Source organism: Dendropsophus ebraccatus, chromosome 6 (assembly GCF_027789765.1).
Source record: "Dendropsophus ebraccatus isolate aDenEbr1 chromosome 6, aDenEbr1.pat, whole genome shotgun sequence".
In the NCBI taxonomy this organism is placed as follows: Eukaryota; Metazoa; Chordata; class Amphibia; order Anura; family Hylidae; genus Dendropsophus; species Dendropsophus ebraccatus.
In genome coordinates this window covers 132,640,439-132,659,303 of record NC_091459.1, presented here as the reverse complement: position 1 = coordinate 132,659,303, position 18,865 = coordinate 132,640,439, and the positions used below count along the sequence as shown (strand labels likewise).

The window sequence follows — 18,865 nt, the reverse complement described above, 5'->3', positions numbered from 1 at the left end:
AATTTATTTGAATTTTTTAAACATTTACAAATTAATCTGGGTAATGTTTTCTAAATTTGTTAGACCCCCACAATAAAAAATGAGCTTATTGTTAAGCAATGTCATTACGGGATGCTGAGTAATGCCTTTCATTTCATTAGCAGCGGAGGGCATAAATAATAACCGAGAGACTGTGCACCGTAATATTACTTCTACTAATTACACAGACCGGAAGATTCCTTAGAAAGTTTTTTTTTACATGGATTTAAGTTAATAATTAGTGATGATCGAACATGTTCGTAAATGTTGGTACAGCGAAATTCAAAAGCTGATGGTTCCGCTTTGTACGAACCCTAATGAAGCCTGCTTTCATCTTTCATCTCTATCTGGCATATTTGCCAGATCTGAAACCCACCAGTTCCCGGTATGCCACATTTTGTCCAGTATTTTGGACAGAACCTGCAATGTAGGTCCCAGGACTTGGGCACTGGAGGACATTAAACAGGTGATGCCCTAGCACTGAAACCTGCCTCGCTGACCCTGCCTGCTTACCGCAACTGCCCTAAACGGCAGCTGACAACTGGGCAACAGTCCCTTCCCTGCACAGATGTTACACAAAACAAGGAAAGACAAACACAATAATACGTGTTCAGGAAGCAGGGTTGGCAACAGTCAGTCAGCGCAGTACAAAAACGTAAGTTAAGAGGATAGTCAAAGCCAAAAGCCAGAATCGAGGAACCAGGAACACAATCAGAATGAACGCTAGGTCAAGGGACACTCAGGAATGAAGGCTCTATCGCAGGCAAGGAAGGTCACACGGGAAGGATAAGGAGAATGCCACACACCTGAGCCGGTCAGTTGGGGGCGGCAACAACAAAGGAAGGAGTCATTGCACCTCTAGCAAGCTGTCCGGCAGGTAGCCAGGTCACTGTCGGCGCACTCCTCGCAACCAGCCAGTGGTGCTGGGAGCCCAGCATTACGTCCGGCTTGTGACAGTAGGACCAGTTCTCTGACTGGGAAGTCTTTGAAGTCAATTCTTCAATTGCGTTTCCATTGCGTTCAAGTACACATTAAAATCCCTAAATAGAGCCACACAAATAAAAATGGAGGGGATTGTTGCAGTAGCTGTGACATATAACTGATTCAGCCACTCAGCAATACTAACAACACCCTGCAATTACATATATCTCTACACATAGGGGATAGATAAGAGAGAATAGAATCAGATATGGTACCAGACGACCACACATGAAATGAAGCTTATTTAATATCTTCTAATATCAGCACGATGATAACAGCACACTCGCTTTGCTGAGATTTATTATATCTTTATTGTATCTATCTCTCACGTCATAGTAGCTGACTATGGTTTATAAATGGTTTATAAATCACAGTCTAAGCACATTTCACCATGGTTTCATCAACAAGGCTCATCCGGAGGCAGCTCTGGATTACATGGAATGTTAAAAGAACTGTTATATGAAAGAACTGCACGATGGGTATTGCCTCCAGCTCCCAGACTCCGCCCTCCCTTCAGAGACAACACGTTATCTCCTGCTGTTTCTGAGATCAAGGCCCGCCCCCAGTGATGTCATTACCTCTGGTCAGCCTCTACAGCCTACATCCTCATTTCCCTGTCATCTACTCATATATCTTTACTGGAACAGGAAGGAATGAGATTTCTTGCCTTTTGCAGAACAATGCCACAAGCTGAGGACCAGACTAATGTGCACCTATTAAAGAATTTTAAAGTGTCACTGTCACTTCACAAAACTTTTGACATCTCATAGAAACGTTTCAACACTCAAACACTTTCAGTTTGAGTGTGAACACTCAAACATGCTACAGCGCGTCCTCTCCCGGCTCTGTGTCACATGATCAGTTGGACTTATAATGGAACTCTATGGAGCCCGACAGATCAGTGAGACTGATCACATAACACAGAGGCGGGAGAAGAGGCGCTGCAGCTCTATCTCCCAATCTGTATGGGTCTGAACACTCAGACCCAGACCGATCAAAACTTTTAACATGTCTCTATGACGCTTCAAAAGTTTTGTGAAGTGACAGTGACACTTTAAGGCACATCTGATATAAGCTAAATTATCGTTTAAGAGGTTATTCAGGTTTACAAAAAGCGCAGCTACTTTTTTTTTTTTTTTTGCAAAAACAGCGCCACCCCTGTCCTCTGTGGCTGTGAGTGGTATTGCAATTCAGCTCACTCGCTTAAATGGAAGTAATTTGCAAAACCCACATCCAAACTCAGGACAAGAATGTTTTTGTTTATGGCAGAAAGCGGCCAAGCATTTCTAACTCTGGACATCCCCTTTAACTCCTATGAGTGATGGAACAAACAACTAAACTATCATTAATTACACTCAACAAGCCATGTTGTGGGGATTTCCATAGACAATTGTGAACAATGAATAAAATGCACTTGACCTATTGTTGGCACCAAAGGCCTTGAAATAAAAGCCTCAGGGGCTGAATCAGATGACATGATATGTATGCCTGCAAATCAAAACTGAGCAATCTAATGTATTATGATGCAGCCCGAGCTACCTGGAAAGCATGAGCCTGTTATCATGCTGATATGAAGGCTAGGTGCCCTCTAGGTTGCTGATGACAGAATGCCTCCAGACTGAATTATAATTGACTGACATATCATACCTGCCGTCATTCTACTGGCAAAGAACAACACTAAATATTTATATATACTATCTATTTGCAATTGCCGAAGTATCCTATTGTGTCTAGGGCATGGCAATATGGAGATGGGTTTGGAATACGCAGAGGCTATTAGCACAGGTTATGGCAGATGCAAAAAATATAATGTATTGCAACAAGTAGATATCATATTAGTATACTCGCCTATTGTTACAGGCTCCTGTGATTGATCTGTACTTCAGCTCCTGGCAGGTATTCTTACAAGATGGCGGATTATAGGGAGCAATGCAGCCAGTCATATCGGCAACAAGGCGATGAGATATTCCTAAAAGGAAATGGTTAACATTATTAAGCTCAATTGTTTTCCCGATATTAGTATATTATAGACAAGGTTGCCAAGGGTTGATATTAGGGATGAGCAAATTTACAGTAGGAATGAAGAGAAGCGCTTCGTTCCTATCTGTATTCTGTTCATTGGGCTGCAGGGCTTTTAACTCTGCTCGGCTCCTTGACGCTTCTCCCCAGTTGCTAGAAAAAAAGATGGATCCAGTCCTGGGAAACTGGGAAAAGTTTCCCAGGACTGGATCCATCTTTTCCCAGCACCTAGGGAGTAGTTTATCGAACATCAGGAATTTTCAAGTTCGATCGAACTCGAACCTACTCGGGAAGGCATCGGGAATCAAATGACGAAGGTTCAAATTTGATCAAACTTGAAAATTCCAGATGTTCGATCATCTCTACTAGGGAGGAGCGGCATAGAGCGGAGCAGACTTCAAAGCCCTGTAGACTGATGAGCAGAATGCCGGTAGGAACAAAGAGATTTCTTGCCTTCCTACTGTAAATTCACTCATCTCTAGTTAATATATTAACTTCAGAGATGAGAAACCAAAAATGTACAGTCCAAGTTCGTTTTGAACTTTTTAAAAAGTTCAGCTTGGTAAGAACTCAAACTCTGAGTGGTTAATTTCGACTGAACCTCCGAAAACAGTGTAAGCCAAATAACGGGAAGGATCACATGACCCAAGGGTAGCCCGTGACCCCTTGCAAACAGCCAATCAAGTGTCAGTTTGCACATGGCTTTAGTGCCTTATTGTTTTAGATATAACAGATGTTAATAGGAGATCTCTGTGAGGTTAAGAACAAATACGGCAGCTTTTTTGGGGGGAAACTGCCACTGCTGTTTTTGTGCCAAACCCAGAAGAGCGTCCAACAGGAAAGAGAACATATTATAGGAACATAAAAAAAACTGAACTCATATTTTCTAACCCATTTGAATCCACTTCTGGTTTTGGTACAAATACTGCAGTGACTGTTTTCCAAAAAACCTTCATGTTTGTTTCCTGCCTAAACCATGAACACCAGACATAGGAGTAGGACCACACACAATAATTGTTGTTAAAGTCACATTAGAGAGATTGTTACAGGTTTCTGTTTAATTGCAAGTTAGTTGTGCTGGATTTTATTTGTGGTACACTCATTGTTATGGAAAAGCAGTGCATAGGGGGGTTTGTGTCACTTTCTCCCACTTTCTAGGACACCAATCCTGTTGCCGCTTCCAAAATAGGATAATTTCTATAATAGTCTTTGCTAGTCCCAAAAATAGGACTGTTGGGAAGAAACCATAGTTGCATAAAAAATCTGCTAGTAAAACGGGTTTAAATTGTTTACCCATAGCTATACATATTGCTTTCGCACTTAGGCTATGTTCACACAACATATTTTCTATGAAAGAAATGACTGTTGTTTTCAATTTACACAATGGCCGTTCTTTTCATAATAAAAAAGATTTGGGTTGAAGTCAATGTAAACAACGACCATTGTACTGAATACCTATCTTAAAAAAGGACATTGATAAAATAGAACGTGTACAAAGACGGCTACAAAAATGGTGGAGGGTGTGAGGCATAAACATATCAGCAAAGACTTAAGGATGTAGGGAAGGGAAGGAAAGAAGGGAAGGGGGGGGCATGATGGAAACCTTTATATATGTTACAGGAGGGAAGAATGGAAAAGGGGGGGGGGACATGATGGAAACCTTTATATATGTTACAGGAGGAAGAAGGGAAAGGGGGGACATGATGGAAACTTTTATATATGTTACAGGGGGTAGAAGGGAAAGGGGGGACATGATGGAAACTTTTATATATGTTACAGGAAGGAAGAAGGGAAAGGGGGGACATGATGGAAACCTTTATATATGTTACAGGAGGGAAGAAGGGAAAGGGGGGGCATGGTGGAAACCTTTATATATGTTACAGGGGGAAGAAGGGAAAGGGGGACATGATGGAAACCTTTATATATGTTACGGGGGAAGAAGAGAAAGGGGGGGACATGATGGAAACCTTTATATATGTTACAGGAGGGAAGAATGGAAAGGGGGGGGGCATGATGGAAACCTGTATATATGTTACAGGAGGAAGAAGGGAAAGGGGGACATGATGGAAACCTTTATATATGTTACAGGGGGAAGAAGAGAAAGGGGGGACATGATGGAAACCTTTATATATGTTACAGGAGGGAAGAATGGAAAGGGGGGGGACATGATGGAAACCTGTATATATGTTACAGGAGGAAGAAGGGAAAGGGGGGCATGATGGAAATCTTTATATATGTTACAGGAGGAAGAAGGGAAAGGAGGGACATGATGGAAACCTTTATATATGTTACAGGAGGAAGAAGGGAAAGGGGGGACATGATGGAAACCTTTATATATGTTACAGGAGGAAGAAGGGAAAGGGGGGACATGATGGAAACCTTTATATATGTTACAGGGGGAAGAAGGGAAAGGGGTGACATAATGGAAACCTTTATATATGTTATAGGAGGGAAGAAGGGAAAGGGGGTCCTGATGGAAACCTTTATATATGTTACAGGAGGGAAGAAGGGAAAGGGGGGGACATGGTGGAAACCTTTATATATGTTACAGGAGGGAAGAAGGGAAAGGGGGACATGATGGAAACCTTTATATATGTTACAGGGGGGAAGAAGGGAAAGGGGGGACATGATGGAAACCTTTATATATGTTACAGGAGGGAAGAAGGGAAAGGGGGGCCATGATGGAAACCTTTATATATGTTACAGGGGGAAGAAGGGTCAGGAGGGAAGTGATTTTATTAAAAAACTGAACTCAAGAACAAGTGGACACAGTGAGAGGTTAGTGGGGGAAAGATCAGAAGCAACGTGAGAAAATGTTACTTTACTGAAAGAGTAGTAGATGCTTGGAACAAACTTCCAGCAGATGTGGTTGGTAAATCTACAATAACAAATTGTTAACCTGCCTGAGATAAACATATAACTATCCTAAGATAATAAGGGAAATATACAAGGGCAGACTAGATGGACCCAGTGATCTTTTCCTGCCAACAATCTTCTATGTTTCTATGTATTCCAGTTTTCCACCTTCTCCACAGAATGGGAAGATAGCGGGATTTAAAGGGGTTATCCTGCACTACAAAAACATGGCCACTTTCTTCCAGAGACAGTCCCGCTCTTGTCTCCAGCTTTTTGGAGGTTTTTGCTGCTTAGTTCCATTGAAGTAAATGGAGCTTAATTACAAACCGCACCTGGCCTGGAGATAAGAGTCGTGTTGTCTCTGAAAGAAAGTGGCCATGTTTTTGTAGCACTGGATAACCCCTTTAAATGTCAGTGCCTCCGGTTCACTCATCTCTAATAGATAGGGAAGCTTGTAATGTATACAGGAAGAAGTACCATTCCTGATACTTCCATACAGAACATGGTGCGGATAGTTAGCAGATGCAAAGTCACAGACAAAAATTCTCTATGTGTTTGCCATGAGTTAAACGGTGACAGACGTTCCTTGGAACAATTGATTTTTTTTTACTCTTTTAACTATCTAACAATGTACCGTCACACTTTTCGCAGTCTTCATGCTGATCAAAGGCGTAATAGACGCAGCTTAGAGCAAATAATACAACATTGTTTTCATTGTGCTGGATATGGTAGGTGTCTAAACGTCACATTATTAGCACACAGCACCGACTTATTGAATTATACTTACAGTAAACATTTTCAATAGTGTTACTGCACAAACCCATTAACATTGCCGAAAAAATATGTTGTGCAAAATAATTGATTTCATTATGTTTATTCGACACAAATAAGAACATTCACACCTGTCATTTCCCATAGAAAATAGTTGGTTCTCATTTGTTTCTTTGTTTAAAAATAAAAGCGACTTTCCATAAACATTCCCCGAGATTCTGTATTTCATACATGTCCCAGCAACGAAGTCAGGTTAACAAATGAGTTGTTGTGTCGTAGCGAGAGGTAAACTGCTTTTCATTTAGATCATATTTTCCATACAAAGAAATAATGGCAATAATTACCGTCAGGCAGAATAGAGGCTTTGTCTGTGTTGTTGTTTAGACCTTGCATCGTGAGTTTTGATTCTTCTCCGCGTCTCGTATTCTCTTTGCCTCCTTGTTCTGACGCAGCCGTTTGCCAGTTGCTTTGGTTTGAATTTGAATTTCTGCAAAAAAAAAAAGACAATGGAGGAAATTTATCAGCCTTGTGTATTTTTACGTGCCTCCTCTGTGCTCCCATATAGTACATGCCACTTTAAGCCTCCATATAGTATGTGCCCCCTTTTTGCCCCTGTATAGTATATCCCTCTCTGAGCCCCCATATAGTATATGCCCCCTCTGAGCCCCCATATAGTATATGCCCCCTCTGAGCCCCCATATGGTATATGCCCTCTCTGAGCCCCCATATAGTATATGCCCCCTCTGAGCCCCCATATAGTATATGCCCCCTCTGAGCCCCCCATATAGTATATGACCCATCTGAGCCTCTATATAGTATATGCCCCATCGGATCCTCCATATCGTATATGCCCCGTTCTGTGCCTCTATATAGTATAAGCCCCTTCTATGACTCCTTACATAAATATGTCCTCTCTGTGCCTCCACATATGATGTACCCCTACTGTGCCCCCATAGGCGCCCCTATGTGAGGAGAAAAAAAACACTGGCTGGAAAACTAAATATCCCAGGATGCATTGCACCTCAGAGCCAACTGCAAAGTATCCACCTCATCTTGTAGTACCTGCCCATCGCTGGTTGGCTGCTTTACACTGTAAACAAAATATCTACTGTATGTATCTATCTATCTATCTATCTATCTATCTATCTATCTATCTATCTACTATCTATCTATCTATCTATCTATCTCCTATCTATCTATCTATCTATCTATCTATCTCCTATCTATCTATCTATCTATCTATCTATCTATCTATCTCCTATCTATCTATCTATCTATCTATCTATCTATCTATCTATCTCCTATCTATCTATCTATCTATCTATCTATCTATCTATCTCCTATCTATCTATCTATCTATCTATCTATCTATCTATCTCCTATCTATCTATCTATCTATCTATCTATCTATCTATCTCCTATCTATCTATCTCCTATCTATCATCTATCTATCTCATATCTATCTATCTCTCTATCTATCTCATATCTATCTATCTATCTATCTATCTATCTATCGATCAACATTGATCGATTAGAAAGAAAGCGATAGATGAAAGAAATATGTTTTCTTTCCTCTATATTCTGTAGCTAATTTGAATTTAAATTTGACAAATCTCTTTAAATTCTGCACTGGAAGTCGGCCATGCGTTGATGGGCCCTTGTTACCGATGCTGGGCTTAGTTCAGGAGTGGTCATCTTGTTACAATGCTGCTAGGCATACAGACAAGGCTACATCTGGATGTTTACTTCATGAATGATGCATCCCTGTGTATTTGTATATTCATATATGTATTTCTTGGTATATACAGATGCATTTATTCAGATATACAACATTACAGTCATTCATAACCCAGAAATTATGTTGATGGCCTAAACAAGATTCATTCGACTCCTTCTATAATTTATTTATTGGCTTATATAAAGATGCTGAAATAATAGCAATATAGCTTTTACATTTTTATGTTAAAATGGCTTTAAAATTAGCATTTTTAGACTGTTAGAAATGGAAATGTCTACTTACTCGCTATACTGCTGACAGTTCTGCTACCGATTTCTGTCTGCTACATTTAAAGGGGTACTCTGATTATTATTTTTTTTAGATCAACTAGCACCAGAAAGTTATACAAATTTGTAAATTGCTTCTATTTTAAAATCTTGTCTTCCAGTACTTATCAGCTGCTGTATGTCCTGCAGGAAGTGGTGTATTCTTTCCAATCTGACACAGTGCTCTCTGCTGCCACCTCTGTCAGTGATATGAACTGTCCAGAGCAGGAGAGGTTTTCTATGGCGATTTCCTACTCCAGTCTTCATAAATATCCCACTGTGTGCTTACTTTCCTTGTGTGTTTTCTAGTGACTTTTTCTAGTGTAGTTTGTTGATCAATTATTACTTAGTTTTTGACATGTTTTCTTTGTGTCTATGTTTTGAAATGGTCTTTTTTTATTTACTTAGCTGCTTAGTTTGTGTTCAGACTTGCTCCAGGTCCTAGTGCCCGCTCATTGTCATTAATTTGCTCCATCATCTATACATAATTAATTGGTTCATTTGCTCTTTTCTACTTGATATAAGTTATATACGTTATAAGTTATATATTTCCTGTCATACTATTCAGCTCCACTGTAAGTCCTGGGGGTAACAGAGTGCTGGAAACCACAATTAGGACACAGAGAAGGCAACTGATATAGAAGTATAGTTGTGCTTTCTTTGGATCAAACAACGCTGTTATATACTCTTCATTAGGCAGTATATAATTTTTTTTCCAGGGAAACTTAAGCGTTGACAAAGTGGTGTGGCTTATTGTGGGTGTGGTCTCAGCAGGGTTTGGCCTACCATAGAGTGTGGTTTATGGGGTGTGGCTTATCACCAGTGTTCGCTCCCCCCCCCCCCCCCCAGAATTTTGCAGTTTAAATTTTACAGTCAGAACAACACAAAAGGAACATCACTCACCCCAGTATCAGGTCTCCAGTATATTCTTCACCCCAGTTTAAGGCCCAAGTATATTACACACCCCAGTATTAGGTCCACAGTATATTACACACCCCAGTATCAGGTCTCCAGTATATTACTCACCCCAGTTTCTGGTCCCAGTAAATTACACACCCCAGTATGAGGTCCCCAGTATATTACACACTCCAGTATCAGGTCCCCAGTATATTACACACCCCAGTGTCAGGTCCCCAGCATAATACACACCCCAGTGTCAGGTCCCAGTATATTACACACTTCAGTATCATATCCCCAGTATATTACACACCCCAATATCAGGTCTCCAGTATATTACACAGCCCACCTCATCTTCCTACTCCTCTATCATACTACTACTCCTTCATCCTCCTGCCCCTCCATCATCATATCATCATAATACTACCCCCTTCATCCTCCTGCTCCTTCATCATCCTGCTACTACCACCTTCATCCTCCTCCTGTCACTTCATCATCATACCACTATCCACTATTCCCCAGCGACTCCTCTTCCTGCTCTGAGTGAAGTCACTCGCACCGGTTGCCAGGAGGAGAGAGCAGACCCTTGTGGTTGGAGGCAGATACTGCCTTCCGCCACAAGATATGTTTTCACAGCGGGAGCCTATGGTTCCCTGCTGTGTCAGTACACTGTTAGCTAGAGCCACTCATTAGTGCTTATAGCTAAAGGCGTAGGGGATGGCAGGGGGTGGAGCTTCCCTTGACGGGGGCTGGAGCTTCCCAGGACATGGTTTTGCCAAGACTGTCTCCCCAAAACCGGGACTGTTAGCAACTATGAATAGAAAAAAAAGCAATACAAAAAAAAAACAGTGGAGGCCATAACTGTCAACCACTCGTGTTGTATATCATAAATGTCTGTGATGGGGATACCTCTTCAAAGCATTGCAATTTATACTAAGTGCATTGTTTCAATTCATTTAATAAAACCTTGAAAATCAATGGAATATTTGAGTTTTGCCATCCTCTATTCATATAGATACATACTTATAACTAATTTGAAGGCTTTTAGGCTCGAGGTGGTCACGGTTTGATCGAGAAGTGTCACTGTATTTAGCAAAGATCAAGCTGTTATGGGCAGTTTTTACTGTCTGTAAAATTCTAAAACACTCAAAAGAAGCTGTAACAGAAGCAGAGGCTGAAATGTCGCCGATAAAACGGCTTTGTTTGGCGTGTAAGCAAGTAGTATAATGGATGTGATGGATAAGCTAATGTACGGTTAATTACATCCTACGTAACGTATAGAGAAATGACTTGTGTATTCCCGGTGATTGGGGGACAATTATTAGCCGCCAACTGAGTGTTCTATTAAAAAGAGATATTTTACGGAGCTAATAATGCATGTCTTCTGATGATGACATAATTATGAGACAAATGGGCAGTAAGATAGATTTCCCACAGGGTAGATCAATGCAAAAGAAGAAAAAAAAAAGGATTAAAATCAACTTTTATGCTGTACTCATTTGCATAAGCATTGTTCCTTCCTTATGTCTAAAGATGAGTATAAGCACGTTTTCATTCTTCATAGAGCATGCAGTATATAGTGTATACCCTATAGTGTGTTTCAAAAGTGTCATCCCTCCAAAAAGTGTCAGGGTTAAGGAACTAGCATATGTTGAGCTATCTGGTTAGCGTCGTAGTTGTTGTGGACGTGGTCGTGAAAGTGTAAGCGATAGTGTTGAGCAAGTATACTCGGTCAAGCAGAGTGCTTAATGGGTGCTCAAGGTACATCTAAAATATTCACGCTACTGTACTGACACAGCATGTTTCACAGTTTTAAAGCTCTTGGTGTGGTACTCGACTGGTGACGTGCTGTGATGTTTTTAGTGACGCCATTTCTGTGGTGGTTGGTCAGTTGTGTTGCACAGCTCAGCCGGTGATGTTAGTTGTTGTGACTCCAGTTCTAGTCCAGCACCCTGGCGCTCACACCCCTCCACCGCACATACCATATCACATTGTGTCCTCAGGTTCTGTTGTGTGGTATTGCAGCTCAGTTCCATTGGCGTGAATGGTGCCAAGTTGTAATACCATAGACAGCTTAAGGGCAAGGGTGGCACTGTTTTTGAAAGATAGCAACAACTATTTTCCCCTTTTTAAAGACTATCTCAAATAAAGGCCCTATAGGTAATAAACTTTTAGTCATTACAAGGTGTCGGCAGCTTATGTTCTCCCCTATAGTAGGCTCCCCTGTGCAGCAGTCCGTATATAGCATGGGCCTCCCCTGTAGCTGCAAAATAATATAGCAATACCTCCCAACATTTTGGACGGCCAAAGAGGGACAATTTTACAGACATTTCTTTTTCATTCAAGGATGCATTTACACATATACACATATGCGGGGGGTCGATCGGGCGGCCGGGGCTGCGGGCGGCTGGCTGGAGCATATACTTCACCTGGTCCCCGCTCCGGCTTGCTGAAGACATCGGGAACCGCCGGAGCCGGGATCAGGTGAAGTATCAGCTCCGGCGGCCGGGGGGTTAATGGGGTGGGCTGCAGACAAACTCGCAGCAGGGATGTACATCCCTGCTGCGTGTTTGTCTGCCATTAAAAGCATAGGGCCGGGATCTGCAGCGAGTCTCGCTGCAAAAACGCAGCATGGAGACTCGCTGCAGACCCGCCAAGTGGGTTTGTAACCTAAAGAGGCAGAGCGGCCTTGAAGAGCCCTGGCAGCAGCGGCCCCTGGGTGTTCCAGGGAGGTGGGGGTGCGAGTGGGGCCGGTAGTGTATTTTCCGGAGGGGCCCAGGCCTCCACTGCCAGAGTGGCAGGCGGCCCTCCAACTGACAATCTAGGCGGCCCAACGGGCATTTGCCCAGTCTGCCAGATTCTCAGTCTGGGCATGGTTCTGAGTGGCAACTGACCCATCAAGACTATCGGTACTGCCACCCACAGAGTGGGGAAAATAACCCAAGGAGTGTGGTGGATATGTATACTGTAGGTGCTGGTGCGACGTAAGAGATGACTGAGTCCTGGTGAATAGATAGAACAGCTTTACTGTGCAGTCCCTGACAGCTGCATTTTAATGGCTCTTTTCCCCCATACCTGATGGTCTAGCGATGGTCCCCCAGGATTTCTAGTTAGTGTGTAAAAATAAAAAAGAATAAAAATATTTTTTTATTAATAAAAAATCCCCTCCCCTAATAAAAGTGCAATCCCCCCTTCCCCATTTAATAATAATAATAATAACAATAATAATAATAATAATAATAATAATAATAATACATATTTGGTATCGCCGCATGTGTAATCGCCCAAACTATTAAATTATCACATTCCTGATCATGCATGGTAAACGTGGTAAGTCCAAAATATGCCAAAGTCATATCAAATGCAGAAAAATTGTAAACACAAAACCCTCCAAAATAAAAAATAAAAAAATGGCAATTATCCCTCCCCCCCTTTCCACCGCGCACATAATTTTTTCCTGGTTTTGCAGCATATTTTATGCAAAAATGAAGTATGTCGTTGCAAAGTACAAATGGTGTCACAAAAAAGATGGGCTCATGTGGGTAGGTAGGTGAAGAAATACAAGTGCTGTGGATTTTTAAACACGAGGAGGAAAAAAATTAAAGTGCAAAAACTAAATTTGGCCTTGTCTTCAAAGAGTTAATAATCAATAACAAACTGTTTGTATTTTATTACCTCTGAACATACAGAAACAACTAGCCTCCAAGTTATTGGTAAGACCAGTATGGACCTGTAGCCATGTTTCTTTTCTCCAGGTTTATCTTTCATCGTGAGAAGAAGTATAGGAGAAGATGGCCTAAATTATTTGTCTGTTCCAGTAACTGTGCAAGCTATGTCTTATAACTGTAAAGATACTTCACAGTTACATAATAGATTGCACAGTATGGCTATGTTCACACACTGCGTCCGGTCTCTGAAACAGTCGGTCTCTGAAAAGATTATCCCGGCCGGTACTGCAGTACCAGACGGATGATCTTTAGCGCCCGCATCAGAACTCTCCACTGCACACTATGGAGCGTGCGGCCGGAGCCGCTCTTTCCACTGTGCACTGACATAGTTTTCTGCGGCCGCTATTCACTGACTAGCAGCCGCAGAAAACTGACATGTCAGTTTTCTACGGCGCCGCTAGGGATCCAGGCCAGACTGTACACGTAAGTTCTGTGTAACAACGGCCGTGATTCCCATGGAACTCCCGACCCCCAGCAAGATCCCCTTATACTGACCTCATCCCGCCGAGTCACGCTCCCGGAACGGGTCCCAGGACGGAGATATCCCGGTCAGAAGCCGGCGCGTGCGCTGTGGAGAGAGGTCTGACGTCCATAGAGAATGAATGGAGCCGTGCGCGAGTCCGGCTCCATTCATTCTCTATGGACGCCGGGCCTATCGCCACAGCGCGCGCGCCCGCTTCTGGCCAGGATATCTCGGTCCCGGGACCGGCTCTGGGAGCAGGACTCGGCGGGATGAGGTCAGTATAAGGGGATCTACCTGGGGGTCGGGAGCCTGTTACCCCGGCACGGGGGGTGATAGGTCCTCTTTCAGTTGTGTGAATATAGCCTGAGGCTGGATAGTTCTTCCAGAAAATCATACAAAATAATACATCACAAAATTATCGAGTTGAGTCAAGGTCATATTAGGAAGTTTGGATAAGGCCAGATAACTGCTCTGTATAGCCTATGTAGCACAGGCGTTATGCATCAGTCACTTTGCCCTATCCACTATCCTAAAGGTCAGGGCAGGTCAGGGTACACACCGGTGATGCAGAGACCTGTGCAGTCCTGACGCTCTCCCACGCCCACTATCCCTGCCTACTTGCCTCAATGTGTTCTAGGCGACACAGGACAACTTGGAGACATCTCCTACACCAGTGGTTCTCAAACTATTTCTACTGGAGCCTCACCTAACAGACCAAGGCAATGCCTGGGCCTCACCAGGCTGACCAAGAAGATACCTGGGCCTCACTATCTGTGGTGAAAGTCCATTTAAAAGCTCAAAATAATGCTAGGGCTAGCTTTTACCCATCTCCCAAAGTCTATATACTAATAAAGCAAGTACAAAATAAATAATAATAATAATAATAATAATAATAATAATAATAATAATAATAATAAATAATAATGTTGCTAAAATGGAGATTTTGGAGGACTGTGCAGATCATAGTTACTTTTTTTAAAAAAACTGGCTCCCCAGCTGGGCCTCACCAATATCTAGGGGGCGCCTCACTGGTGAGGCACGCCTCACAGTTTGAGAAGCACTGTCCTACACTATTATAGGTGGAACAGAACACAAGACAAATATGACACAAACTTGAGACAATTACAAAACCGAAACAAATATACACAGTGGCAGATAGTCAGTAAGCAAGGGTCAAACCAGGAGGGAGTCAATGGGGCAAACCAGAGGACAAAAATACAGACCAAGTCAGGAGACAAACACATAGTCAGGGACACAAGCCAAAGTCAGGAAACCAATAGATCAAGATAGCAAATCACATGGTAGGAAGTGAGTATAGGCTGCGCTATAGCAGGTATCAGTCATAGTAAGTGACTGAGTTTTAAAGGAAATTATGTCCTGGTCTCAGAGGTGATTGGGGCAGACAGACAAGAACTTAGACAGGGGGGTAGGGCTGTCAGTCACCGGCAAGGCAAGGGGTAAACCATTTAGGTGCTGCTAAAAATCACTCTTAAAAATGGGGGCTTCTCTAGTAGTCCCTAGTGCTCTCAGCTTTTTCCTGTGGAAACCATAAAGGAACTCTCACTCAGCCAATCACTGGTGGAGGCAAGACATTGCTGCCTCCCATTATTGGAGTGACAGGCGGCTGGGACAGGATGTCTGGACAGACGTAATAACATCATTACTCCAGTCAGCCAAGACCACCAGGGACCAAGAACAGACAGTACTGCAGCAGCAGGGGATCAGGGCAGGGGAGTATGCTATATGTATATTTTTTTAGCATCCAAGTTCTTTTCTCAAAATATATTTGCCTCCAGGCAAGACCTTTAATACACAAAAAAAAATTGTTTGAGTTTTGGGAGATTGACCATTCACGGAGAATTTACTTTCCATAAAAGCCTTAAAATGGTTCATTATACTTATTTCTACATCATTTTTATGAGCTACCAATGATAAAGCCAGGTTATAATACAATTCTGACCCTGATATAATGAGGCAAACTCAGACTTTTGTCCTGTGTCACATCAGATACAGGATCCATATGGTAGTTTTCCAACATTTTTTTTTATTAGGTTGTATTTCAGAAACACATCACTACTTGTTTCTCCACTTTAGGATTCTAGAGAAGCCCAATCTAAGAATGTAATTTCTTGGTTGTCGCCAATTTGACATTTAATACTAATAATAGAAATGGGCGCCCTTGAAAGTGTAACCAACTCATCTATCAAAAAAAAAACTTTTTTCCTTACAAACCAGGTAAAAAAACGTATCTTTTTAAACTTATTTGATTTTTTTCTTGATAATTATGTGAGTAAAGCAGTGACCGCCCACAGTGACTGGCTGAATGGGCAGCTCCTACTGGGAAGCAGTACTGGGGAGCACCGAAGACCGGTAACCTTCAGAGTGGAAGCTGCGGGAATCGGGTCAGGTGAGTATGGCTTCTTTTTATGTACCAGCACACTCACTCACTAATTTGTTGTGTTTAATAGGTCCATTTGTTTATTTTATTTTTTTTAACGACATAGGCCGGGATTAATCAGTCCACAGAAAACAAAAAACTGGTGTCACGTGCATATAGCATTTTATTATATTTATTACCTTTTTATTCTGTGATGAATTCCTTCTGTAGCTGAATATATAAAGGAAAAACAAAAGAAAACAAAAAACAAAATAAAATCAGTTTTACAATGTTTTGTATTGAAAAATACGGAAACAGAAAAAATCATTAACCTGCTTCAGATACTGTAGCTTTTTAGGAAAATTCACACAGCGAAATCCGCTGCGGATCCTATGCCAATGACTTTCAATGAGGATACATGCTTACATCCCATGAGGATATACATCCCACTGCTAGTATGTACTTGACAGCGCCATTAACCCCCCCCCCCCCCACACACCCCTCACTGGCTGGAGCATATTTTTCCTGCTCCGTGTTCCGGTTTGCTTCGGGGGCTTCCGACATCTTCATGTCCTGCTCAGCCAATCAGTGCGCTGCCCCAAAGCAGCCAATGATTGGCTGAGCAGGACATGAAGATGTCGGAAGCCCCCGAAGCAAACCGGAACACGGAGCAGGAAAAGTATGCTCCAGCCAGTATGTATCCTCATTGAAAGTCACCAGCATAGGATCCGCTGCGGATCCGTATGTGGGAATTTACCCTTAAGATAAGCTGTTATGTGTGGGTGTACATAAACAACAGTACTATCTTTATTACTTACATACCTTGTACATGACATTTTAAAGGAAAAGTCTGGCAAAAATTTTTATTAAAGTATTATATTGTCCCCCAAAAGTTATACAAATCGCCAATATACACTTATTATGGGAAATGCTTATAAAGTACTTTTTTTTCCCTGCACTTACTACTGCATAAAGGCTTCACTTCCTGAATAACAAAGTGATGTCACTTCCAGGATAACATGGTGATGTCACTTCCTAGATAAAAATGGTGATGTCATTTCCTGGATAACATGGTGATGTCACTTTCTGGATAACATGGTGATGTCACTTCCTGGATAAAATGGTGATGTCACTTCCTGGATAACATGGTGATGTCACTTCCTAGATAACATGGTGATGTCACTTCCTGGATAACATGGTGATGTCACTTCCTGGATAACATGGTGATGTCACTTCCTGGATAACATGGTGATGACACGCCCCGACTCCCAGAGCTGTGCAGGCTGTGGCTGCTGAAGGGGATGATGGCAGAGATATGCTCAGTGTCCCTCCTGTGCCCTGTGTCCCTCAGTGTCCCCCTGCCATCATTCTCTCCAGCAGTCACAGCCCATACAGCTCTGGGAGTCGGGGCGTGACATCACCATTTTATCCAGGAAGTGACATCACCATGTTATCCAGGAAGTGACTTCACCATGTTATCCAGGAGGTGAAGCCTTGATGCAGTAGTAAGTGCAGGGGAAAAAAGCATGTTATAAGCATTTCCTGTAATAAGTCTATATTGGTAATTTGTAAAACTTTTGGGGGGCAAAACTTTTATAAACGTTTTCGCTGGACTTCTCCTTTAACTATTCTTTTTTATGCAGGCTCTATCTCTAATTTTCAGTTGTCCCTGACCTAGTGGGAAGTGAAATCCTGTCCCCTATATCTCTATATTATTCCATTAGAAGCAGCAGCATACAGGACAGCTATAAATCTTCTGCCCCTCCCCATTGTGATTTTTCCCTTTTCATAGATTACTATGGGCAGCAGTAACGTTAACTGTTCTATTATAAGATTGAGTTTAGGAGGGCGTGGACGAATATAGCCTCATGAGTGAGGAAAAGAGGTGTTTTTCTCTGATAAGATATATTACAATGTCTGTAACATTTGCTTTGACTATTTATTAATGCAAAATATTGCTGCTCCACTGTGCCTCTCCTCAGCTCTGCTTTGAATTATTTTGAGGGCTGGATGCATGGCTCAACGTAGTCAGCGACTGCTCCCCATTATAACCAAGAGACAAACAGGTACGCGAATTTCCTAGCACCATATACGATTCATTGTACTGATCAGCATGATAGTAGTCAAAACCCCACTTATATGTAGGACGTTAATTTTCTAGCTAGATGCCATCAATGTCTCTAGCAGTAATGTAGTCTATAGTTACAAACAGCACAATACTTCTTTGAATAGTCATATACATTTTATTATCTGAGCTTTGACTACCATTTTACTAACACTGCTATCTGCAATGCTTGTGATACTAAGCTTGCCCTGATATTAGCCCTAAAATAGACGTGGGGAAGCTGTCTGCATCAGTAGCGCTGCAGCTGCAGCACCCGATAAATAAGCAAGCAGTGATTGACAGTTATCCCCACCCACTCTGCTACACTGTGCTGTGGCTGCAGCACTACTGACACAGACAGCTTTCCCAAGTGTAATGTCTATTCTAATGGCGCAATTTATGTTAATATGACAGTCAAATTTATTTAAAGGAATTGTCCGGCTTAAGCCTTCTGCTTGAAAGTGCCCACTTTCTTAGATTCCACATCTCGGGGCACAGTCACAAACTCTGCACCCTCTTGCATGCTATTTCAAATAGCTGCACATTGTCTCCAATATTACGGAGATTACTGTGCAGGTATTGGCCATCGGATGCAGGCATGTTTCACT

General features: G+C 42.1%; 1 protein-coding gene across 1 annotated transcript in view; it reads right to left on the bottom strand.

Moving 5' to 3' along the window:
* Window positions 1-18,865, bottom strand: part of TPO (thyroid peroxidase) — a 101,156-nt gene that overhangs the window by 72,859 nt on the left and 9,432 nt on the right. Inside the window, exons 2-3 of the mRNA XM_069974286.1 lie at window positions 6,990-7,132; window positions 2,848-2,968 (exon numbers count right to left, since the gene is read on the bottom strand). Of these exons, the coding sequence (XP_069830387.1) occupies window positions 2,848-2,968; window positions 6,990-7,132 (264 nt within the window). The remainder of the gene's footprint in view (window positions 1-2,847; window positions 2,969-6,989; window positions 7,133-18,865) is intronic.